The sequence below is a fragment of the Neohortaea acidophila genome (assembly GCF_010093505.1).
Source record: "Neohortaea acidophila strain CBS 113389 unplaced genomic scaffold BDY17scaffold_2, whole genome shotgun sequence".
Taxonomy (NCBI): Eukaryota; Fungi; Ascomycota; class Dothideomycetes; order Mycosphaerellales; family Teratosphaeriaceae; genus Neohortaea; species Neohortaea acidophila.
In genome coordinates this window covers 621,971-642,964 of record NW_022985511.1, presented here as the reverse complement: position 1 = coordinate 642,964, position 20,994 = coordinate 621,971, and the positions used below count along the sequence as shown (strand labels likewise).

General features: G+C 56.3%; 11 protein-coding genes across 11 annotated transcripts; 4 read left to right on the top strand and 7 right to left on the bottom strand.

The window, feature by feature from the left end:
• Positions 1-61: 61 nt before the first annotated feature.
• BDY17DRAFT_275936 (uncharacterized protein) lies at positions 62-3,375 on the bottom strand. The gene is made up of 5 exons (XM_033731989.1): positions 3,040-3,375; positions 2,653-2,980; positions 2,128-2,598; positions 1,978-2,070; positions 62-1,917 (listed from the first exon to the last, which is right to left on the bottom strand). The coding sequence occupies exons 1-5, from the start codon at positions 3,154-3,156 to the stop codon at positions 434-436; spliced, it is 2,493 nt and encodes an 830-aa protein (XP_033592769.1). The 5' UTR covers positions 3,157-3,375; the 3' UTR covers positions 62-433.
• Positions 3,376-3,491: 116 nt separating this feature from the next.
• Positions 3,492-4,329, bottom strand: BDY17DRAFT_72751 (uncharacterized protein). Its single transcript, XM_033738656.1, has one exon. It carries the CDS (start codon positions 4,175-4,177, stop codon positions 3,569-3,571), a length of 609 nt encoding a protein of 202 aa, XP_033592768.1. The 5' UTR covers positions 4,178-4,329; the 3' UTR covers positions 3,492-3,568.
• BDY17DRAFT_72758 (uncharacterized protein) lies at positions 4,190-5,333 on the bottom strand. The gene is made up of 3 exons (XM_033738657.1): positions 5,228-5,333; positions 4,557-5,177; positions 4,190-4,470 (listed from the first exon to the last, which is right to left on the bottom strand). The coding sequence occupies exons 2-3, from the start codon at positions 4,950-4,952 to the stop codon at positions 4,201-4,203; spliced, it is 666 nt and encodes a 221-aa protein (XP_033592767.1). The 5' UTR covers positions 4,953-5,177; positions 5,228-5,333; the 3' UTR covers positions 4,190-4,200.
• A 72-nt stretch (positions 5,334-5,405) lies between these two features.
• BDY17DRAFT_291049 (S-adenosyl-L-methionine-dependent methyltransferase) lies at positions 5,406-7,660 on the top strand. The gene has a single exon (XM_033732604.1). The coding sequence runs from the start codon at positions 5,649-5,651 to the stop codon at positions 7,161-7,163; it is 1,515 nt and encodes a 504-aa protein (XP_033592766.1). The 5' UTR covers positions 5,406-5,648; the 3' UTR covers positions 7,164-7,660.
• Positions 7,661-7,712: 52 nt separating this feature from the next.
• Positions 7,713-9,972, top strand: BDY17DRAFT_331598 (dihydroxy-acid/6-phosphogluconate dehydratase; the record flags this gene model as incomplete). Its single annotated transcript, XM_033737887.1, has 4 exons — positions 7,713-7,926; positions 8,109-8,380; positions 8,463-8,764; positions 8,814-9,972. Exons 1-4 carry the CDS (start codon positions 7,842-7,844, stop codon positions 9,970-9,972), a joined length of 1,818 nt encoding a protein of 605 aa, XP_033592765.1. The 5' UTR covers positions 7,713-7,841.
• A 61-nt stretch (positions 9,973-10,033) lies between these two features.
• On the bottom strand, positions 10,034-11,104 carry BDY17DRAFT_246129 (uncharacterized protein; the record flags this gene model as incomplete). The annotated part of the gene is made up of 1 exon (XM_033730702.1): positions 10,034-11,104. The coding sequence occupies one exon, from the start codon at positions 11,102-11,104 to the stop codon at positions 10,034-10,036; it is 1,071 nt and encodes a 356-aa protein (XP_033592764.1).
• A 161-nt stretch (positions 11,105-11,265) lies between these two features.
• Positions 11,266-14,040, top strand: BDY17DRAFT_291042 (Vps16, N-terminal region-domain-containing protein). The gene is made up of 3 exons (XM_033732603.1): positions 11,266-11,528; positions 11,576-13,662; positions 13,719-14,040. The coding sequence occupies exons 1-3, from the start codon at positions 11,390-11,392 to the stop codon at positions 13,968-13,970; spliced, it is 2,478 nt and encodes an 825-aa protein (XP_033592763.1). The 5' UTR covers positions 11,266-11,389; the 3' UTR covers positions 13,971-14,040.
• A 1-nt stretch (position 14,041) lies between these two features.
• On the bottom strand, positions 14,042-15,693 carry BDY17DRAFT_291040 (translocase of outer mitochondrial membrane complex, subunit TOM41). The gene is made up of 3 exons (XM_033732602.1): positions 15,181-15,693; positions 14,461-15,120; positions 14,042-14,406 (listed from the first exon to the last, which is right to left on the bottom strand). Exons 1-3 carry the CDS (start codon positions 15,535-15,537, stop codon positions 14,308-14,310), a joined length of 1,116 nt encoding a protein of 371 aa, XP_033592762.1. The 5' UTR covers positions 15,538-15,693; the 3' UTR covers positions 14,042-14,307.
• Positions 15,694-16,167: 474 nt separating this feature from the next.
• BDY17DRAFT_307732 (6-phosphofructo-2-kinase-domain-containing protein) lies at positions 16,168-17,809 on the top strand (the record flags this gene model as incomplete). Its single annotated transcript, XM_033735136.1, has 2 exons — positions 16,168-17,361; positions 17,417-17,809. The coding sequence occupies 2 exons, from the start codon at positions 16,168-16,170 to the stop codon at positions 17,807-17,809; spliced, it is 1,587 nt and encodes a 528-aa protein (XP_033592761.1).
• An 18-nt stretch (positions 17,810-17,827) lies between these two features.
• Positions 17,828-18,940, bottom strand: BDY17DRAFT_72623 (uncharacterized protein). Its single transcript, XM_033738654.1, has 2 exons — positions 17,978-18,940; positions 17,828-17,909 (listed from the first exon to the last, which is right to left on the bottom strand). Exon 1 carries the CDS (start codon positions 18,678-18,680, stop codon positions 18,042-18,044), a length of 639 nt encoding a protein of 212 aa, XP_033592760.1. The 5' UTR covers positions 18,681-18,940; the 3' UTR covers positions 17,828-17,909; positions 17,978-18,041.
• A 648-nt stretch (positions 18,941-19,588) lies between these two features.
• BDY17DRAFT_72633 (uracil phosphoribosyltransferase-domain-containing protein) lies at positions 19,589-20,499 on the bottom strand. The gene is made up of 2 exons (XM_033738655.1): positions 20,204-20,499; positions 19,589-20,109 (listed from the first exon to the last, which is right to left on the bottom strand). Exons 1-2 carry the CDS (start codon positions 20,372-20,374, stop codon positions 19,612-19,614), a joined length of 669 nt encoding a protein of 222 aa, XP_033592759.1. The 5' UTR covers positions 20,375-20,499; the 3' UTR covers positions 19,589-19,611.
• Positions 20,500-20,994: the final 495 nt, after the last annotated feature.

The window sequence follows — 20,994 nt, the reverse complement described above, 5'->3', positions numbered from 1 at the left end:
GTGACCATGACTGCCTCTTCCTTCTAGACATTGCTAATCTGAGACGTTGGTGAGAAGTGGAAAGCAAGGAGCATGAACTGGTTGCAAAAACGTAATCACGACTCTTATTAAAGACGCTCAAACTAACGAAGAAGGGCTGCCGCTGATGAGGAGTGTCGGTGTTAGTTATTAAAGTAAGCAGGCAAGGAACCCCAACTTTTCCCTCGAATGTGCTTCCGTTGGAAACGCAGCAAGTGGTATCACAATGTATAAAGCAAAAAAGCACCGCACGCAAACACACGACCGTGCCTCTCCCTTCGATTCCAACTCTCCAGAGAACAAATGCAAAGGCAAGGGTATCTTCTCGGAGGGTCTGAAAACGCCGCTGAAACGAATGTATTGGCATCCAAACGAGTCATCGTGAGTCTCCCATCGATTGGGACCGGAGAACCGATTAGATTCCCGGGGTAGTGTCGTTCACGGGCCGGCCACTGACCGCGGAGCCGGTGGGGATGACGGACTCTTCCTTGCTCTTGAGAGTCATCTCAGTGGTGGCGTGAGGCTTGCGAGCCGGCTTGGACACGGATGGGAGGCTGGACGATTCCTTGGCCGAGCCAATGCTGAACACTGGAGATTCCCACCTGTCGCCCTTGTCGGCCAACTGCTTGTACTCGGTGGCCTTGGTGGAGATGCCGCCAGGGAGAGAGATGTTCTTGAACATGGAGTCCTGTTGCGTCATGGCGATGTTGGTCGAGCCCGCAACCTTGTTGGCCTTCGCCTTCGCCGCCTCTGCGCGATCCTTGCTCTTCTGCATCTCTCTCTGGAAGGCACCGGCGTAGCGCTTGTAGATGTTCTCGGGCGCGTTCATCGGGTCGTTCTGGATCTCCGCCTTGGCCTCTTCCTGGGCGCGGTCGGCCTCCTGCTTGACGCGCCAGAGGAAGGCGTCGGCGCGAGTGACGCTGTCGCGGACTTGCTTCTCGACAACCTTTTGGATGACGGGACGCATGACCTTGAGGAGCAGCGGCTTGAACAGGCCGAACAGCAGCTTGTGGTTGGACTGCTTCAGCTTGATGTTCATGTTCTGGATGTCCACGCTCACGGTGTTGATCTTGAAGAAGTGCTGCCTGTCGGTGCGGTCGGCAGTCTCCATGGCCACCTTGAAGCTCAAGCCCGAACCGCCGAGGAAGACGTCCATGACACCCTTGTCGGTGATGCCTGGGAAGCCTTCCTTCTTCTTGACGTAGTAGGCGACGTCGCGCAGATCCATCTGGATGCCGGAGGCGGACAGGAGGACCTTGTTCTTGTTCCTGCTCGCCGCGCCCTTGCGGCCCCAGCGCCAGTGGTTGTCACTGCCAAACTCGAAGATGTTCGGAGCAAGGTTGTCACCTTCGATGACAAGGTTCTCCACAATGGCATCGATCATGTTGTCCGAGTACTCGATGCGAGGAATGGGGACGTAGCGGATGTGCTCGAAGAAGCCCGGCAGCAAGACCTCCGTCAAGTCCTTGACGAGATGAGGCTTGAACGTGGGCTTGCCATTCTCGTCGTTACCCAGGTCGTTGAACAGCTTGTCCATGGATGCGGCGAAGGCCTTGTTCTCCGGGTCGGAGTCGAACTGCCCACCCAAGAACTTGAACTCCTCCACAATGCGATCGGTGTGGTTTCGGTAGCGGTCGCGGAGCAAGAATCTGCCGTGGTCGTACAGGCGGTTCCACTCTTCGTTGGAAGCATCCTCGAGCACATACCCCTCTTCCTTGAGCAGGCGGCGAATGTAGCTGTCGAGGTCCTTGAACCATTGCTTCAGCTCGGGGTCTTGGTCGGCATCGCGGTAAATCTGGTTGATTGCGTCGATGACGTCGTCGAACGAGGTGCTGTTGGCGAAGCGTTCAAGGAGTTCCTTGATGTTTGTCAGCGCAGGCCGACTTCGTTCATAAAGATCTAGAATATTCACCCGCAAGTCAGCTTGAGCTACCTGTACACTGTCCTGACCGGTGGCACCTTTCACAGTTCCTGTGCTGTCTCCAGCCAGGTTTTTACCATGACCTGCGTATTCCTCGGCCAGGCGGAGTAGAGTGTCGATTGCGCGGTTGTCTACAAACGGTTAGCTTCGTGTCCCCATGTCAGCTGGCTTCACATCGCAGCACTCACAATCCTGGTGGGTCTGGATCTCAACAATCATCTTCTTCAAGCGGTAGATGGTTTGCTCGCGGCGCTCCTTGGGCACCTTCTGCTTGAAGTAGTTGTTGGTGCGCTCGCGGTACTGGCGCAGCTTCTCCTTCTGGTCGTCATCGAAGCGCGAGGACAGGTTGGACTTGAGCTGGCCCGCACCGTCCTTGGCGCCGGCTTTGGAGGCGTCATTTGCGTTGTTGTGTTGATTGGCGGTGTTCTGGGCCTGGTTGGCGGCATCGGCTGCAGCATCCTTGGCATCCTGCTTCTTCAAAGGAAGCTTGTCCTGCAGATTGCTCTTGATGCCGTTGTAGTCGGGCTTGTCATGCCAGGTGTGGTCCTCGGCCGGGGCGTCAATTTGCGAGAGCTCCTCATCGCTGGGGTTCACCTTGTTGGCGGCCTTCTCGGCTGCGTCGCCCGCGATATCGCGCAACAACACGGTCGAGTCACTCACTGTGGACAGATTAGCAAGCGGCGGAGTGTTCGGATGAGCGGCAGATCACTTACAGAGCTTCCGGAACTGGCCATTGGTGATGATGAGTTCTCCGAGGGTGCGAAGGCCGTCGAGGGCCTCGCGACCATGCTGCTTCGCGGTGTCCTTGTCCAATGGGGCGTTGGGGCCGTTGACGCCTTCGGCAGAGATGTCTTGGGTCTGCCAGATGAAATCTTGGAGCAGGTTGCCCTCGTTCTTGGTGAGCAGCATGACCTTGGCCTTCTCAATGACGTCGCGCAGGTCGGCAACGAGGGTGTGGCCTTCTGCGGACAGCTTGTTGGAGGGTCGTTGCATGGGGCCCCATTCGAGCGCGCTGTTCATGGCAACATCGATTTGTTTGTTCTGGCGTGGTGGTCAGTGAGCTGGGACTCAGGCCGTGTGGCTGGACAATGAAGACTCACTGAGGGGACCTTGCCCTGGGCAAAGGCGGCGTAGATGCCATACAGCTGCAGCTTGGCGTTGACATCTTTGTCGCGCGCCTTGACGTCTGTCGGCTTGTTCACGGCCGCGGTAGCCATGCTGGATGGACTAGGGCGATGAGGACGATTTCAATGACTGTCAACAGAGAATGGTGCGAATGCAGAGGTAGCAAGAGTGGTTTGAGTGTAAGCAAGGAGCCGCGATAACGTGCTCAATGTGTGTAAAGGGTGAGGTGAGGAGGATGAAGATGCTTTGATGCGAAATGGATGAATGGGCGGGAGGGAGGACAACAATCAAGTTTTGCTGGATGGCCTGGCTGGCGCGGTGCAACAAGGTACAAGGCAGGCACGGTCCAGGCTGGGCAGGGTGGATGATGCCGGTGACGTCACGGCCTCGTTTCGTTTACCGGCGTCGCGCATCGCGACAATCGATTGACCGCGATTCGCCCTCTCCGCCACACTTGGTCTCGATTCAGACGCTCTAGCCCCAAGCACCGCACCGCCTGGCATTTTACTTGGCAGACACCGTCATGACCTGATTGGAAGGCGTGCCTCTGCCCTGGCCCCTTTCGCCGACGATCTCATTTACACTCGTGCCAATCCCTCGTCGTCCCCGCAACCCTGACGTATGCGACTGCTCGCGAAAGACTTGCCCGTTGCGTGGCTTGATCCATGACCGACACATTGACCGAAGTCTCGATACATACATATGCGCGTGAAGAGAGCTCCAGGTCTTGTGCGCAATTCCATTGCCCGCACGCATTATCCCTGCCTCAGCTCCTTGACCTTGGACGCCACCCCAAGGCTCTCGCGCCGTTTTGCTGTGACACCCACGCGTTTCGAAAGGCAAAAAGCCTCCTCTCCACCCAAAGTGACCACTTTGGGGCTTACGATGTGGCGAACCAGGAAGATCAGATTGGTGGCGCAGAGCGGCCGCAACCGCCCTTAACTTCATTGGTGCAATCATCCCGTCACCAGCACGGCGCATTACGAAATCGAGGAGTTTGGCACAGGGTGGAAGTGTGGCGCGTGCGTAGCAGGACGGAAGAAACCCGACGTCACCAATGGCATTTTTTTCTCCCGTCCACAAATCTGTCATGGTGCTTGTGCTGTGAAGCATGACGCGCCCGCCCTACCGCGCATTCATTTCTTCCACGCTGCGTCGGCGTCCCCGTGGATCTCGGGCTCTGCAATTGCTGCCCGCTTCACGCTCTTTACCTGCGTGTCCGTCCCTAGCCGCCGATCTCTCTCGGAAGCGAAGCCATCAAAATCAAATTGTTCCTTGGAGGTGAAGCTCGTAAACAGCTGTGGGGCGCCCAGGGGGATTTGATGGCCCAAATCAGTACGCCAGAGGTGATATACCTTGCCGTACATGCCGATCACTGCTTCCATCTCCGCCGTCTCCGCAGCCTCCTATTGCAGGGTTAGCATGGATACATCCAAGCTTGCGGCGGTGACGGTCGAGAGCTTTCGTCTGTGCGAATGGCTTGATATCTTACCCATACGCTATCGGGCACAACGGACGGCACTGGCAGAGCGAGCAGGCCAGACTTGACCTCGAAGACGTGCGAATGCCACAACTTGCGCTCCTCCGGGTCCAGGGTTTCGTAAAGACGGCGAGTGATCAGGTACTCAATGCCGATCAAGCGCGCATTCTTGTCTTTGCCGTCGTAGACGATACATTGGCGCATGTCTTCGTTCAATATCGTGCAATAGTGATGCGCTTCCACCGCTTTTCCAGGGTCATCGAACGGCGTATGGGCGGCATGCAGGTGGGCGCAAATGTGTTTGACGGGGTCGAAGTTCTGGAGCATCGAGGCACCGGTATGAAGGACGTGCTCTCTGACCGACGTGGGCTCGCCTTTGGCTTCGTGTGTGGTTGGAATAGGGTCCATCTTGAGATCTCTCTGCCGATGTGGTATCGCCGATCAAGCGTGCCGTACGAAGCTGTCGGATGATATGGAAGGATATTGCAGGAAGCGGCAGTTCGACTGATGGCGAAGATCACCGAAACAGATAATGCAAAGGTAGTGAGGCGCGGCAAAGACGTCCGCTGTTGGGCTAGGTGTGTGTTTGTTGCACCTTACGTGGAGGTGATGTCAATGAGCGAGCGTGAGTACCTAGCATGCGAGTTGGCTGTGAGCTTTCCAACTTCTTTGCGCGTGCTCACGGAGCTAGGCTTTTGGATAGAAGTGGAGGGCTATGCAGCAGCTTCAAGTCCCTTTCACCCACGCGCCGATGATTTGTGGTTAAGTAGCAGAAAGGCCGGCCCTCACAGCCATCACCCTACGCCGCCGCGTTCATCGGCGCAGAGCCGGGGCTGGCCGAGGTCGGCGTCTGCGCCTGCCTGAGGCAGCATGCGCCTTCCGGAAGCGGATGCAAGGCAACTTCCACCCAAAACCTCAAGTTTTAATTTCAGCACCTCTCGAGAATGAGGAGGGTATTTCCTGGTCATTTCATGTTCTCCACCCTTGCATTCCTCGAAGACAGCACACATTCTTTCGCAACAAAGCGCCACTCATTCTCTTCATCGTGTCTTGCAGCATCACCGACTGGTGCCATGCGCCCGCCTCGCGCATTCTGACATCGACATGTTCAATCCCAAGAGCGGTGGCAAGAAGCCAGTCATCCGAAAGGAGACGGTCGTTGTCCCTGTCAAGAAGCAGCTCTCCAACGGCACCCACAGACCCCCACCCACCACCGCCGCGACGCCGGCAAATCGTTTCAAGCTGTCGCAGAAGCCGTACAAAAGCAACGGCACGACAAAGTCTCCCACCTTGCGTGCACCCGTGCAGAAGGCAATAGTCAAGGTGCAAGGGGTGAAGAGAAAGAGCAATACCCCCGATCGCGCTCTTTTCAGCAGCGAAGATGAGGACGATGACGAGGATTCAAGCAAAGATGGTTTGGACGGTCCGCAGAAGCGCATCAAGACCAACGACGCCTTGACGCGAGGCACGGGGCCGGCGCGACAGCTGGTGGACGAGACTGCGTTTGGCGAGGAGAATGCGCTTGACATCATCCATGGCGCAGACTGCACTTCGGGGGAATACGCCAGCAAATACAGACCTCCTTGGGGTCATGATTTTTTCGAGACGCTGGAGCTACAGTATCCCAGCAATTCTGCGCGCGAGCGCTTCGAGCTCAAGTGGCCGAGGAATGCGAAGGAGGACTATAAGCCGATGGAGGACATCTCCGAGACCATCCACAAGGTCGTCGAGTTCTATTGCCCCGACGCGGCAGCAGAGGAGCTTGTGACGGACGGTGTGGAACTGGAGCGGCAGTTCAAGCGCGCTTGGAATCATGCAAGCATTCCAGAGTTCAAAAGCATCGTGGAAAAATTCAACGCTCTCCTGTCTTCTCTCGTACAAGATGGCACGATTCAACGGCAGTTGGCAACCCGACGGCGACTCCCACTATTGCTGGTGCAGAGGATACTGGATCAAATTTATGCCCGAGCGGTCTCGCCCAAAGTGGAGAGCTTACGTGCGTACGAGAACGGCACCGATTACGTGTATGGCGAGCTCTTCTATGGGTTCTGCAGCTCCATCTTTCATCAGGTCGGGCTTCGTGAAGACCAGGTCTTTGTTGATCTCGGCTCTGGGGTGGGCAACGTTGTGCTGCAGGCTGCGTTGGAGGTTGGCTGTGAAAGCTGGGGCATCGAGTATATGAAGAATCCGTGCCGACTGGCCGAACTCCAGGCCAAAGAGTTCCCCGCTCGCGCACGTCTCTTTGGCCTCAAGGTTGGCAAGGTCCACCTTCTGCAGGGGGATTTCACTCGAAATCAAGAGATTGGTGACGTCTTGAAAAAAGCCGATCTGGTCCTTGTGAACAACCAGGCCTTCACGCCAGCGCTCAACGACAAGCTACGCGACCTGTTTCTGGACCTCAAAACGGGCTGCAAAATCGTCAGCCTCAAACCTTTCGTACCGGAAGGACACAAGATTTCCATGCGCAACATTGGCTCGGTGGCGAACTTGTTTGTGCAGGAGAAGTTTGACTATTTCTCCAACAGCGTGAGCTGGACCAACCATGGGGGAAACTATTACATCGCCACGAAGGATCCGCGGCAGTTGGAGAAGTTCTACCGCGACAGCGGATCTCACTAGGGCCGAGTGATGCATGGAGAAATGGGCTCCGACTAATGTGGCATGCTAGCATTGTACCAACAAAGAAACCGACGTAATGACGTGAGATAGATACAAGGACGAGCTGGCTCTCGTTCAGTAATAGAGTAGATTCAAGCCTCGCATCGCAAGGCTCAAGTCATGTCCACTCCCCATACCAACCCTTCCGAATCATTTTTGAACTCCTCGGCGGGTAAAGTGGGGGAGCACCACATCACCGGAGTGATGGGCGGGTTCACTCTTGCAACTCTGTCCACACTCGCTCAACTATGGGGGAAGATGGCGAGCTCTAGCATATTTCATTGCGTCTTGTTGTCGTCCCCGCCTGTCCTCTGCTCTGCCGCCAGTGTTCGAAGCGGAAGACATGCACCTTACCTCTGAAGTTTGGGAATGACACGTTCCAGGTATTTCGTGCTCCCGCCGTTCACGTACAGCTGGAACAGACATGCGGTGGTCGAAAGGTTTGTGTTAAGAGAAGATTGTAAGAGGGATGCTTCGCGGAACAAATTTCAAACGCTTGAACCCCCATTCGGGAAAAGCGGTGATGCCTCAGGCCGCAATGGTGGTGTCCGACACCTCCAACCTTGAGGTATTACACCCAAGCCTACCATCCCATCATCAATCTCTCCTCGTATCTACGGATACTTCGTCACATCAAGCATGGAGAATGGTCATTCGTCGCTGCGCGATTACGACCTGTCCGTTCCCCTTGAATCCCGAACCGGTCTCCGGCAGGGCCTAGCAAGTAAGCATCTCTAATAAATGGACTTGTTCAGTTGTCTCGAGATGAATCGCACGGATCTCTGCGCTCGCAAACCTCACAGTTGCCACGAGTAGCACCTTCGCGTAGCTTAACATGACACTGGACTTACTCTATCCAACACCTTTGTAGCGAGACAACGCACATGCTAAGGCTGAGAATCCTAGGCTATGGCGATGACAAGTTCTCCCTCTTCCTCCGTAAAGCCTTCATCAAAGCTGCCGGCCTCAGCGATGACTCTCTTTCCCGGCCCATCATCGGCATCACCAACACCCACTCGGGCTTCAATCCATGCCATGCAAATGTGCCGCAACTCATCGAGGCTCTCAAGCGCGGCATCCATTTGCACGGCGGCCTGGCCATCGAATTTCCTACCGTTAGTATCCACGAAAGCTTCTCCAGCCCAACGAGCATGTACCTTCGGAACTTGATGGCGATGGTAAGTCAACCCTGGTCCGACAAGCTGTAGATGTGACCTCTTTCGTGCACAGTGATGGCGCTCCACTGACCCCGATCGTCAGGACACCGAGGAGATGATCCAGGCGCAACCCATGGACGCCTGCATTTTGATCGGCGGCTGTGACAAGACGGTTCCCGCCCAGCTCATGGGGTCCATTTCGTCCAACAAGCCCATCGTTCCCATCGTAACTGGCCCGATGATGCCAGGATCGCATCGCGGTGTCCGCTTAGGCGCCTGCACGGATTGTCGTTCGAACTGGGCAGCGTATCGTGCGGGCGAGATTGACATCGAAGACATCTCGTCGCTAAATGCCGAGTTGGTTCCGACTGGGGGAACATGTGGTGTGATGTTACGTACTTGCTTGTTGCGATCTTTAATCTCCAGCTGCTAACATTCACTAGGCCACGGCGAGCACAATGGCATGCATCACAGTTGCACTGGGGTTGATGCCTTTCAACAGCGCCACCGCTCCTGCGGTGTCTTCGGCGCGTCTTCGGGTGGCTGAAGAGACCGGCGCTCGGGCAGTAGAGGTGGCCATGTCGCAACGCCGACCGCAAACGATACTGACTCGGGAATCCTTCTTGAATGGCATTACCGTTCTGCAGGCTATGGGCGGGTCAACTAACGCTGTGGTGCATCTCCTCGCAATCATCAATCGACACCCGGCCGTCGCCGGCTCGATCACGCTGGATACATTCGATGAGATTGGAAGAAACACACCCTTGCTCGTGGACTTGAAACCCAGCGGCGACAATTACATGACCGATTTTCATAATGCAGGCGGTATGCGAGCTCTTCTGGAGGCTTTGCGACCATTGCTGTATCTGAATGCCATGACAATCTCCGGGAAGACGCTCGGCGAAGAGCTGGACGCACAGCCATTCAAGGGCTTCCCTTACTCTTACGAGATTGTCCGGCCTCTATCCGACCCACTCCACCCAAACTCCTCCTTAGTGGTGGTGCGCGGGAACCTCGCGCCCCAGGGGGCTGTGATCAAAGCCTCGGCGTGCAAGGAACGCCGCCTGTTGTCTCACTCTGGTCCCGCCGTCGTGTTTGCAAACACTGCCGATCTTGCTGAGAGAATCGATGATCCGGCTTTGCAGGTGTCAAAGGACTCTGTTCTCGTCCTGCAGAGTATTGGGCCTATTGGTCATCCGGGGATGCCAGAGGCGGGAATGCTTCCGATCCCACAAAAGTTGTCGAAAGAGGGGGTGAAGGACATGGTAAGGATCTCCGACGGCCGAATGAGTGGTAGTGCCGGAGGGACCATTGTCCTCCATGTCTCCCCGGAATCAGCCATGATAGACTCGCCACTGGGCATTGTCCGGGACGGAGATATGATCCGACTTGATGTTGAAAAGCGATTGCTGGAAGTTGCGCTGTCTGGAGAAGAGATCCAGAGAAGGATTCGAGAGCGCGAGACTAATCTCGACGAGCGGTCTCGCCAACTTGGCAAGCGAGTAATGACCAAGAAGCGTGGGTACCGGGGCCTATATGAGAGCCGAGTGAATCAGGCCGAGCTCGGGGCGGACTTTGATTTTCTCACTGCAGACGGCGCCGAGGTATTGTAGCCGGCGAGTACGCGGCCATGGGGTTAGGCTGCGCAGGCGGATCAGTCGTTGACTGTACAGACTAGAGCGGCGTTTCAACGCTCGCAAGCACATCCTCAATGGCGTCCCCAATCGTCACTCCTTCCAGCAATCTCTTCACTGCCGTGTGATCGCTTCCCCACTGTAAGCTGCGTTCGGTCTCCACTGTGGTCAATTTGAGGCGATGTGGGTAAATCTTTCGCACCGCAAGGGCCACCAGAGACGGCGGGACGAAATTGAGGCTGTGCAACACCGCGAGTGTCTTGGAGATTGCTCGGAGCTGTCTTGTTGCAGTGGCAGTCACGCCGCCCTTAATATACCGATTGTTGCGCATAAAGACCACAATGTGATGCAGGTACGCCGCGATTTCGGGAGTTATGCGCGCTTCCTCGGCCAACGCCCGGAGCTCCTTCACATCCTGGGAAGATAGCTGAGGCGCGGTATGCCTGGCTACATCATCATTCTGATACGGCAAGCCGTCTTCCTCTGCATGGAAGTGTGACATGCAGAAGAGATCGTTCAGGTGCAGAGATAAACGAGCGCCGCGATGCGACGGGATGGCCAGCACCATGAAATCCTTGGAGGCCGTGTGCAGGGCGGTTCGCGTGAAGATGCGTTTGGTGCGCATGAGCTCTAGTGCTTGCACTTGCACACTTTCCGGAGCCAGATCCATGTTCGTGATGATGATTGCGTCTGCAATGCGCCGATTGTCTAGCGTGTTGCTTCCATAGCGACTTGGAGACCTGCCGCGCGACGCTGTAAAGTCCACGGCGAGCGTTTGGCGGGGAGCAACGTCCTGACGGCCTTCATCGTCGGGCGGGGGGACCAAGATGGCTTCGCTGAACTCATCAATGGTGATGTGCTCCGAGCAGTGGACGACGACAGGCTGAAGATTGAACGTCGTGGTGCAGATGAGCTGCAAACCTTCTTGCAGATCCTGGATCGAGCCATACTCCGCCGAGAGCATGCAGTGTTCCTGTGCTATCAGGCAGATCAGGATGGCCAGCTCGAGATCGCCGAGGCCCTGTAGAGTGGCCTGGATGCGCGGATCCAGCACGGGATGGCGTGGGGCGGAGAGGTCGAAGTTGCCATTACGATGGATTGCGCGGAACATCTCACTGCACTCTTTTCACTCCCACGCAGAGCTTGACGTGTCAGTTCATTGCGCGTGAGCAGTGACTCGTCAAACCGCACAGTCCGAGGTGCAGTGCAGGCCGGTGTGGTCGATGGAGGGCGGGAGGTGTGGTCGCAGCATGGCAGCAGCTACGCGAGCACGGACCAACCGTCTAAACGGACGGCAACTTGAGCCTGCTCTCATCGACACCACATCTCGTCTTCCGGCCAGCTTCACAACCACGCTCGCGGCTGCACTCCTGCACAATGCGAAGCATCGGAGACAATGTCCAAAGCCACTGCCGACTGGAAGAGGGTTGGTGACCGCTTCTACCGCAAGACCCAGCTCTACACATCCATCTTCGATCCCGACATCGAACTCGAAAACTACAAAGTCGCCGGGGCCCCTCTCAGTGGCGCTGTAGGTATGCACACCGCACACGCCCCGCTTAGTCCAATCTGACTGCTGCAGCACTGTACCGAGATGAGAGCAAATTCTTTGCCTACCGTGGCTCCCACACCGACACGTCCTCAATCGATATCTACAGCTGCGCGGGCAAGTTGATCCGGCAGATCCAATGGGATCGCGGGAGAATAGTAGCCGTGGGCTGGTCGGAGGATGAGAGGCTGCTCGTAGTCACCGATGATGGCGCCGTTCGGAATTACGCAGATCTGCATGGAGAATTCACTCCCTCCAGCCTCGGACATGGCGCGGAAGAGCACGGAGTGGTGGCTTGCAAGTTTTGGGCCAGTGGCTTTGTCGCGCTGCTGGGAAACAACAGTCTAGTTGCCGTGACCAGGTATGAGGAGCCTCGGCCTCAACTTCTGGCGGCCCCTCCGCGCGGTGACGTTCTCTCCTGGACCGTCGTGCCGCCGGAATACACGTCTTCCCGCTCCGTCGAAGTCCTGCTAGCAGTCGGCAAAACTGTCTATGTCGTGGATGCAGCTGAATCTGAGGACCGGGGTCTACAAGCCGGTCCATTTCACCACATCAACATCTCTCCGAATGGCAAATTCATTGCCCTCTACACCGATGACGGCAAGGTGTGGGTGATTAGCAGTGACTTCCAAGACCCTTTGAGTGAGTACGACTCCAAGGTCAAGACTCCGCCAAAAGATGTCCAATGGTGTGGCAACAACGCTGTTGTACTCGCGTGGGAAGACGAAATCCATCTCGTCGGGCCAGATGGCAAGGCGACAGAGTACCCACCCTACACCTCCTTTGTCCACCTGCTGCCGGACATCGACGGTATCAGATTGCTGACCAACGATGTCTGCGACTTTTTGGAAAAGGTCCCCGATTCTACAGAGGAAGTCTTTCGACTCGGATCCAATGCTCCGGCTGCCATGCTCCTGGACGCCGCAGATCACCTCGAGCGAAAGTCGCCAAAAGCAGACGACAACATCCAGATCATTCGCTCGCAGCTCGATGAAGCCGTCGATGTGTGCGTCAAAGCAGCAGGACGGGAGTTCAGCATTCATCGGCAAAAGCAACTCCTGAAGGCTGCTTCTTTCGGCAAATCCGTGCTCGACCTCTACAACAGCGACGACTTCGTCGACATGACCGAAGCCTTGCGCGTGCTGAACGCCGCTCGATTCTTCGAAATTGGAATACCTCTTTCATATGAACAGTATATCCGACTTACCCCGGAGAGGCTTGTACAGCGACTGGTGAGCCGGCAAGAGTACTTGCTGGCGCTCAAAGTCTCCGAGTTTCTGCATCTACCGGTACATCGAATCTACGTCAGCTGGGCCCGTCAAAAGGTGCGCAGCTCCAACACAAACGAAGACAGCATATGCGAAGAGATCGTGCGTAAGCTGAACGGAAGGCGTGGCATCTCGTTCGAGGAAGTTGCGCGTGCGGCCTACGATGAAGGACGGGGCACGCTCGCCACGCAACTGCTCGAACATGAACCTCGAGCTGGCAAACAGGTGCCGCTGCTATTGAGCGTAGGAGAGGACTCCATCGCGCTCGACAAGGCCATTTTGAGCGGCGACACCGACCTCATCGACTTTGTGCTACGAAACCTGAGGAACAAACTGCCCATGTCAAGCTTCTTTCACACTATCCGCAGCCGCCCGATCGCCACCGCAATCTTTGTATCGACCGCGTCAGATGAGAATCAGGAAATGCTGAAGAAATTCTATTATCAAGGCGACCGGCCGCTGGACGGCTCTAATATCCTCCTCTCCGAAGCACTTGACGCCAGCGAGCTGAATTCTGCTACGGACAAGCTCAAATCGGCCTCCCGCCTTCTACGCGATAGCAAAGAGCATGCGGCCCAGGTGGCTGCCCTCGAGGATACGCAGAAGCTTCTCCGCTTTCAGGAGACATTTGAAAAGGAGCTCAATGAGCAGTATGTCGGCTTGTCGATTAACGAGACGCTGTCGAAGTTGATGAAGACGGGCAATGTCAAGCGGAGCCAGAAGATCCAGAGTGAGTTCAAGATTGGGGAGAAGACCGTTTCCTGGATCCGATTGCGAGCACTGGTTAGTAGGAGAGAATGGCGGGAGTTGGAGGATCTTGGGAAGGCCAAGAAAAGTCCGATTGGATGGGAGGTGAGTTGTGCCTACTGCCGTCGCGTCACTGTAATTCGAATGCTAACGTGTCTCAGCCTTACTTTAACGAGATTCTGGGCGCCGGCAATACCAAGCTTGCCTCGGTGTTCATCCCGAAGTGTACGACACTTCCATTGGGTGAGCGCATTGAAATGTGGCTCAAATGCGGCATGCCGAGGCAGGCGGTGGAAGAGGCACGGAAGATGAAGGACAGGAACGCGTTGGAGGAACTGCGTTCGAAGGTAGACGGTGATGTGCAGCTGGAGATTGACCGTGTCCTCGAACTGCTTCGGAAAGGAAGATACTAGAGCGGGGTGCGAGGATAGACACGATATAGGCTGGCAAAGTCAAAATCGATGAGCAATGAAGCGAGCGATCGCGCGTTGGTCAAGGCCTTTGTACTGTCATCCAAATGCTACCTATCATACACAATCGAAGCGGAATCTAACGTTGACACGCCCACAACCCCCCTTGACACGCTATGCTGATGCCGACCACCCGCCGTTTGTTGCGCCGATACGGCAACGAGTTTTCTAGGTACACAAATCGCCGTTTCGCGCCCACACAGCCGATCCGAGGTATGCTGTCTCTGGCTGTCGTCTACAGAGTGAAGAGGATGGATAATCGCAAGACTAGGCCGACCGTTTAGAACGGTGGCGAAGCCGGCGAGATCTTGTCTTGCTGCTCCATTAGTTCTTCGCTGGAATTCTCAATGGAGACGGCGAGTCCAATTTTGGCGGCGTTCTGTGCCTGTGTCAGCAATTGCATTTCAACGGACCCCCTCGAGGAGTCTCTCACCTTCCAATGATCCATTTCGCCGGCAAATGTCACGCGCACCAGGGGCGCGACCATCTTCTCCAAGACGCAGCCAATCTTTCCCTGCGAATCCACTTGCGCGCGGAAGATGGAGCGGGAGAATTCATACTTGGCGCCGAGGACCGCCAGGCCTTCGTTCTTCATCCCACCCATCATCGCGGCGCTATTCAGGCCGGCAAACTGCAGATTCACATCCACTCCCGTCTCCACCTTATCTGTCAATCTTCTCCAGTAGCTTCCCTGTAGGCCACCCTGAGTCAGGAGCTGCAGGCTGCCAATCCACTCGTCGCTCCTGTACCTTGCCGCATAGCTGACCGCGGCGTTGGGTAGATCCTCGGCTCCTGGACGCTGCCAAACGCCTTCAAGGCCCAAGGACAATCGCGGAGTAATGCTCTGGAGGTAGCTGCCGATGAACATGCCGGTGAGAGAGCCTTCGAGGATGGAGGGGTTGACAGATTTGAGCTGAGCAGTGAAATCGGCACCGTTGTAGTCTTGTTCGAGGGAGAGTTGGCTGGCGCCCGGCCCGCCCATGGAGGCGGGGGACATTTGGACGTTCGACTTGAATGTCAAGCGATCGGTGAGGCGAGTGTTGAAGCGGGCAGAGAAGGTGGAGTCGGAGTCGAGTTGAGCTTGGCAGAGAAACTGGTGATGAAGTCAGCAAGGGGAGGGTTGAAGAGTAGGGGTGGGCCGGGCTGGGAATACATTGTCGGTGCCGTAGAGGGCGAGGAAGGTGTAGGGGGAAAGGTATTGGCTGCCGGTGGAGAAGGCATGACTTATTTGAAACAAGGGCGATATGGAAAAGCTCTTGTTCAATTCGGCGCGCAAACCAGAGAAGGTGATGTTGTTGAGGAGGACATCTCGCTGCACCTCGTGCGCTATCCGATCGACGGTGCCTGGGTTGGAGAGGCCGAGCGCAGCCCGGCGGTCTTGAAAGGATCGAAAGACATCGAGGATGCTGTCGGTGAAGCGATTGGTGCGCGGGGGAGGAAGGGTGGAGGGGAGGATTGGTGGTGTGGACAGTGGTGCGGCCAGCTTTTCATCGACAGGAGGTGCCGCCATTACGGCGGAGTCGGGGGAGAGAAAGAGGGCTGGAGGGCGGGGATGGTGTCAGACAAGACAGTCGAGTGGTGCGCGAGAGTGACGCAGAAGGCAGAGATGAAGGAGTGATGATGGAGAGAAGTGGAAGTTACCGCATCGCGTGCCCGAAAGGAACGTGAAGCTCGGAGGTGTCTTTCAAAAAACTGCAAGTTCTCGCTGGCCAATGACGGGCGAGCTTGAATGCGGGCTGTCCCGCCCTCGTATCATCATTCCGCCGCCTGAGGTCGTTATCAGTTCGCAACCTCATCACAATCCCATCTTCTGCCGATTGCCTTCATCCGTCTTCCCTGCCGTCCAAAGGACTGACACACCAACAGTCAGGATACTGGCTCCGCCATTCGGATTACTGATCTCCGCTCTGCCGTCTGAAGCTTCGCGATTGCGCATTACGAATCTCCGTCAAGCAGCTCGTTTGCGCAATGCTATGAACAGGCCATCATCCTTGCTCTTCCATCACCCGACTGAACTCCCGATAGCATAAAGACGCGCTCGCTTCCCTGATTGTCTACCGTCCATTCTTCTCATCTGCTCTGCTCGCCTCGCGGCCGCGCATTCTGTCCACTCGCTCGGACCCGCCCATTCACACCGGCCATGGACACTCTGTTAACCGCAGACTTGGCGGCAAAGTCGTTCATGCTTCGACGCCGCTCCAGCACCAACGTCGACGCCATCCACGATCTGCCAGAGAAGGAGTCGCTGGCCCCCGCCCAGCTCTACTCCACCGAATCCGGCCGCCTTTTCCATTCCGGCCGCATTGTCATCTCCACCGTTGGGCTGCCTGCGCGAGGCAAGACCCACATCAGTGTCGCTCTTGCCCGCTATCTCCGCTGGCTTGGGGTCAAGACGCACATCTTCCATCTCGGCGATTACAGGCGAGCGCACGTCGGCCAAACGGGAGAGATGCCGGATGACTACTTCCATGTGAATGCCTCCTCCTCCTCCGTGCTCCTGCGCAACAAAATCCTCAAAAAGTGCAGAGAAGAGATTCTGCACTTTCTTAATCATGAGAACGGCCAGATCGCCATCTACGACGCCGTTAACCCCCTCGCCGCCGGCCGTCGCGCTTTGGCCAGAGAGTTTGAAAAACACAACGTGCAGACGCTCTTCATAGAAAGCGCATGTACCGATGAGCGCATCATCGAGGAGAACGTGCGGTCCGTTAAGATCAGCTCTCCCGACTACAAGAACTGGACACCGGAGGAGGCGGTCCGCGACTACTTGCAACGCATCAACTCGCGGATACCGCACTTTGAGACCATGGAGGAGACCGACTTGCATTACGTCAAGATGATCAACGCCGGCGAAAGGGTGATTGTGAACAACTGCGCGTTCGGCTATCTGTCGCAGAGAATCGTCTTTTACCTGCTTAACCTGCACATCAAGTCAAGGCAGACCTACTTTTGCCGTGCCGGCACCACCAAGGACGAGGAGAATTACAAAGCCGATGCCAGTCTAAGTGCGGAGGGCGAAGCGTATGCGCACAAGATGACCGACACCTTGATCGCACACCGCGAATCTGAGCGGCGGAACTTAATCGCCCACGGAGCTCCAGAGTCGACGGCGTTGAAGCCCTTGAACGTCTGGACCAGCACGCGGAGGAGGACAGTGGAGACCGGGGCGGAGTTCGAGGCGCGGGGGTACCGCGTGAGACAACGCAGCCAGATGAGCCAGCTCAACCCTGGCGTTTGCGAAAAGATGAGCGAGAGGAAGATTCGGGAAAAGTTCCCCGATGAGGTGGCAAAGCACGAACAGGACCCATATCACCACCGCTATCCACGTGCAGAGGTGAGTGACCGTGTTCACGTCTTGAGTGCAACCCTAGTGCTAACTGAGTGCGCAGTCCTATCATGATCTCGCCGTCCGCCTGGAGCCCATCATTCTCGAACTCGAGCGCGAGCAGAACGACCTACTCATTATCGCCCACGAATCCGTCCTCCGCGTCCTCTACGGATACCTGATGGCCTGCTCCGCCACAGACATCCCCAAGCTCCAATTCCCCCGCAATGAAATCATCGAAATCATCCCCGCCTCGTACAACAACTCCGCCAAGCGCATCCACATTCCTGGTCTTCCGCAGAAGCTGGTCCCCGGCAGTCCAGAGGACATTCAGATCCCCGTTGCCCCAAGCGGCACAGCAAGCCCCTTTTCGGGGATCGGCACGCCAGCTGAGGAGGGCTCGGGATCGTTACCTTTGAGACCTCGGATCGCCGTGACGTCGCACTCACCGACTTAGGCGGGCGGCGCGGACATGTCTCGTTCTGTTTTCCGGGCCATATGCCAGTCCTGGGTCCTTCTAAGTTTGGTGTATGGAGTTGTCTTCCAAGGTGCGGAAGCTTGTTGGGAAGAATCAGTCACCAATCCGCCCTGGCCACGTGCAATGGCGTAATACAATTTTACTTGCCCGAATGCACTCTGCACCATGTCCATGTTTTGGTCAATGTAATTGGTCATTCCCGTCAACCTCATCAATCGTGATCAGCGATAGTAAGAGGAACTTGGGCGCCGTCGCTCCAGCCCACGTCCACTGTCAATCCAAGATCATCGGCAATCTCAGCCAGAATCTTGTTGATTTTCTTATGCAACGAGTTGGTTTCGGAGAGAATTGCACGTATCCGGTCGAGCGCGATAGAATCCTCCGTGCGTTCCAGGATGGCGCGGAACATTCTTTGCATCTTCTCTGGGCTGCTCGAAGAGGCATGGGCGGGTGCTTTGTCGACGTCGTTCTCTACATCTCCGAGATACCACGCGTGCTGCTGCAAACTCTCCGTATGATGCAGTATGGCGTCCAGGATGAACGGGACTTGCTCGTCTGCGGGTAGATCGCTGGCGAGTATATCGTCGACGTGGCCAAGGATTTCCATCAGTTCGGGATCCTGTTCACATTCCGGCTCGGTGTCTGTCGTTGGTGTGCTGGCTTGCGAGGTCATGTAGTGGGAGGAGATAGATTCCGCGTCGTCTTCCGGTGGGAAATGCGTTACTTCCTTGCTGCCCACGGCTGGATCAGCCTTTCCGTGTTTCGGATCAGGAACGCTCCATGGGCTGACAAGCACTGGGACGGCTTGGGCAGTTGCGCACAGCGTGAGGCAGAGAAGAATGAGTTTCATGTTCAGCTTGGAAAGATGGATTCATTGAATAAGTGAGCGACATCAAGAAAGGACCGGTGAAGTGGGCGGTGATGATGCTCACGGAACAGACAAATGAAGCGCCAGTACATATGTACAGTAGGCAATGCCATCCACTTACTCGGGGCTGGTTGAACTAGCGAAACTACCCACCTTGGCAAAGCACTGATGCCAACTAGTCAATTGGGCATGCTGGTGTGTGAAAAATGGTCAGGTATAGGGGCTTGAAGGCTGACGAGCGGGTACTCCGCAGGTATTCGCCCACTGTCAGCGCGGAGAGGTGCTGCAGGAGCGTTGTTTGATTGCCGTTCATTTACTCGGAGCCCTGGTCTCCGGCTCACGTGAGCATGTGCCGCATTGCTGGCTCCTTCAGGCCTCGATCAGTACAGAATAGGGCATGTAGCGCATCAACTAGGGGCACTTGGCTGGCGCGGATCGAAATGAGATCAAGAGTTGAGATTGCTCGACGTTCCAACTGATCACCCCGGATTGTGGCGCCTCCCAAAGGGGAAAGTTCCTAAAAGGGAGACATGAGATGCAGGAGGCTTTAACGAACGATCGTCATATTTATCATCGTGGTCGTGAGGACCGGCACGAGGGTTCGAGCAGGCAAAGATCAACCCCAGAACCTCCCGGTTGAGCCGGGTGCTTATGACGGGCGGCGCGGCTGGGGATGTCTTGTTGAGCGGCTTCGCTTGCGCTCTGCGGCATGTCGATCCGGCTTGACGAGGCGGCAAGCACGGAAAGCAAATCAAACAAATGGGTGTTCATCAGTTCGGAGTTCGACGCCTGGTGGTTTTTCTTGGCTAAGCATGAGACCCTTCTTTCCGTGGTCTCACTATTTCCAGGTACTTTTGGGGACCGATGACGTCCGACCATACTCATCCCCCCCGGGGCCCCGGGGTGTTTAGGATTACTTGCCCACCGTGAGGAATAGCCGATCACCCATATCTCCCAGACCCGGCTTGATCATGCCTCGGTCATCCGTCTCAGCATCAACGCCTCCCACCCATAGCTCCACGGCGCCGGGCCAAGAGTCGGCGGCTCGCTGCAAGCCGTCTTCGCTTGCCAACACCGAGATGACGATGATGCGCTGCACGCCCCAATCGCGGAGGGTGTCGATGGCGGCGCAGATGGTCGAGCCGGTGGCGATGATGGGATCGACAACGATGGCCAGCTCCGCGGCCGGGGGGTCGTCGGTCTTGTGATAGGGCAGGTTGTTGTAGTACTCCACCGGCTGCAAGGTGCTCTTTTCCCTGTACATGCCCAAATGATTGACTGGTACGGGAGAGGGCAGTAGGGCTTGCACGGCGGGGATCATGGAGAGCCCCGAGCGCAGGATGGGCACCAGGCAGATTCTCTCGGGCGACACATGCTCGGTGTGGTATTCGTAGCCAAGGGGCGAGTAGTCCTACACGCATAAAACACGAAAGCGATCAGCGGCCATGACACTGCAAACCCAGGGTCAGCCGGTGCTCGGCTGGGTGGGAAGGAAGAGGACTTACGGTGCCGGTCTCGACAATGTCAAGGCCGTGAGCCAGAGCATCACTGCCGACCATGGTGGCGATCTCATGTACGAGAGCATTGGTTTCCCTTGCGTTGGTGGAGCGAGAGCGCAATTGGCTCAGCTTCGCCCTCACGCAGGGGTGTTTGGAGATGTGAACATTCGACGCCATGTTACAAGTATGCGACAAGATGAGTGCCTGACTGTCGTGATGTGGCCGACGTGTACTCTGGTAAACGGAGAGATGGAGCAGTACGAGCTCTACAGGGTAACGTCGTCGGTGAAGAGGCAACAGAGTGGTTTAGTTAAAGTCCCCTCACCCCGCGCACGTGGGGGCGCTTTAATGCCGCGAGTTGTTGGCCCAAGGCCACGATGGAGCTTTGCTCTGCACTCCTGAAGGACTGTCGCCAACGGACAGCAGACAATCACGGCACACACCTACTTTGCCTCTTCCCCGTTGTCTGTCATTCATCAGAAGCTTCCGATCGTCCTGTCCGTGCCATCCTCATCACAATGACCTGCAACGGCTGTCGGCATGGCATTTGATTGGTGGGGCCATTTCGTTTTGCCTAGTGTTGTCCCGTGCCAAACATCACCCTCTTTGAACATTTTCGTGCATCAATAATGCCTCCTGGAGAGACGGTGAAACGGCTATCGCGTGCGCCGTAATTAGGTGAAGACGGAGGCGCATCAATGTGCGACGAGGACGCGGTCTACAATGTCCTCCCGGCTGGGGCGCATCACCCTGCTCCCCGACGATGATGAACCCCTGGAAACCGGCACTTCCGCCTC

What these genes read in the sequence shown, in the direction of transcription:
- BDY17DRAFT_72623 (XM_033738654.1), bottom strand. Translation starts at nt 18,680, where the DNA reads ATGAAACTCATTCTTCTCTGCCTCACGCTGTGCGCAACTGCCCAAGCC.
- BDY17DRAFT_291049 (XM_033732604.1), top strand. Translation starts at nt 5,649, where the DNA reads ATGTTCAATCCCAAGAGCGGTGGCAAGAAGCCAGTCATCCGAAAGGAG.
- BDY17DRAFT_72751 (XM_033738656.1), bottom strand. Translation starts at nt 4,177, where the DNA reads ATGCTTCACAGCACAAGCACCATGACAGATTTGTGGACGGGAGAAAAA.
- BDY17DRAFT_275936 (XM_033731989.1), bottom strand. Translation starts at nt 3,156, where the DNA reads ATGGCTACCGCGGCCGTGAACAAGCCGACAGACGTCAAGGCGCGCGAC. An exon ending in TGGCCAGTTCCGGAAGCTCT is followed by an intron (nt 2,599 to 2,652) that starts GTAAGTGATCTG and finishes ATCTGTCCACAG; the next exon opens with TGAGTGACTCGACCGTGTTG. An exon ending in CAGCACAGGAACTGTGAAAG is followed by an intron (nt 1,918 to 1,977) that starts GTGCCACCGGTC and finishes TGAATATTCTAG; the next exon opens with ATCTTTATGAACGAAGTCGG.
- BDY17DRAFT_72633 (XM_033738655.1), bottom strand. Translation starts at nt 20,374, where the DNA reads ATGGCGTCGAATGTTCACATCTCCAAACACCCCTGCGTGAGGGCGAAG. An exon ending in ACATTGTCGAGACCGGCACC is followed by an intron (nt 20,110 to 20,203) that starts GTAAGTCCTCTT and finishes TTATGCGTGTAG; the next exon opens with GACTACTCGCCCCTTGGCTA.
- BDY17DRAFT_291040 (XM_033732602.1), bottom strand. Translation starts at nt 15,537, where the DNA reads ATGGCGGCACCTCCTGTCGATGAAAAGCTGGCCGCACCACTGTCCACA. An exon ending in CCCTCTACGGCACCGACAAT is followed by an intron (nt 15,121 to 15,180) that starts GTATTCCCAGCC and finishes CTTCATCACCAG; the next exon opens with TTTCTCTGCCAAGCTCAACT. An exon ending in GCGAAATGGATCATTGGAAG is followed by an intron (nt 14,407 to 14,460) that starts GTGAGAGACTCC and finishes ACACAGGCACAG; the next exon opens with AACGCCGCCAAAATTGGACT.
- BDY17DRAFT_291042 (XM_033732603.1), top strand. Translation starts at nt 11,390, where the DNA reads ATGTCCAAAGCCACTGCCGACTGGAAGAGGGTTGGTGACCGCTTCTAC. An exon ending in CCCTCTCAGTGGCGCTGTAG is followed by an intron (nt 11,529 to 11,575) that starts GTATGCACACCG and finishes TGACTGCTGCAG; the next exon opens with CACTGTACCGAGATGAGAGC. An exon ending in AAAGTCCGATTGGATGGGAG is followed by an intron (nt 13,663 to 13,718) that starts GTGAGTTGTGCC and finishes AACGTGTCTCAG; the next exon opens with CCTTACTTTAACGAGATTCT.
- BDY17DRAFT_72758 (XM_033738657.1), bottom strand. Translation starts at nt 4,952, where the DNA reads ATGGACCCTATTCCAACCACACACGAAGCCAAAGGCGAGCCCACGTCG. An exon ending in TTGTGCCCGATAGCGTATGG is followed by an intron (nt 4,471 to 4,556) that starts GTAAGATATCAA and finishes ACCCTGCAATAG; the next exon opens with GAGGCTGCGGAGACGGCGGA.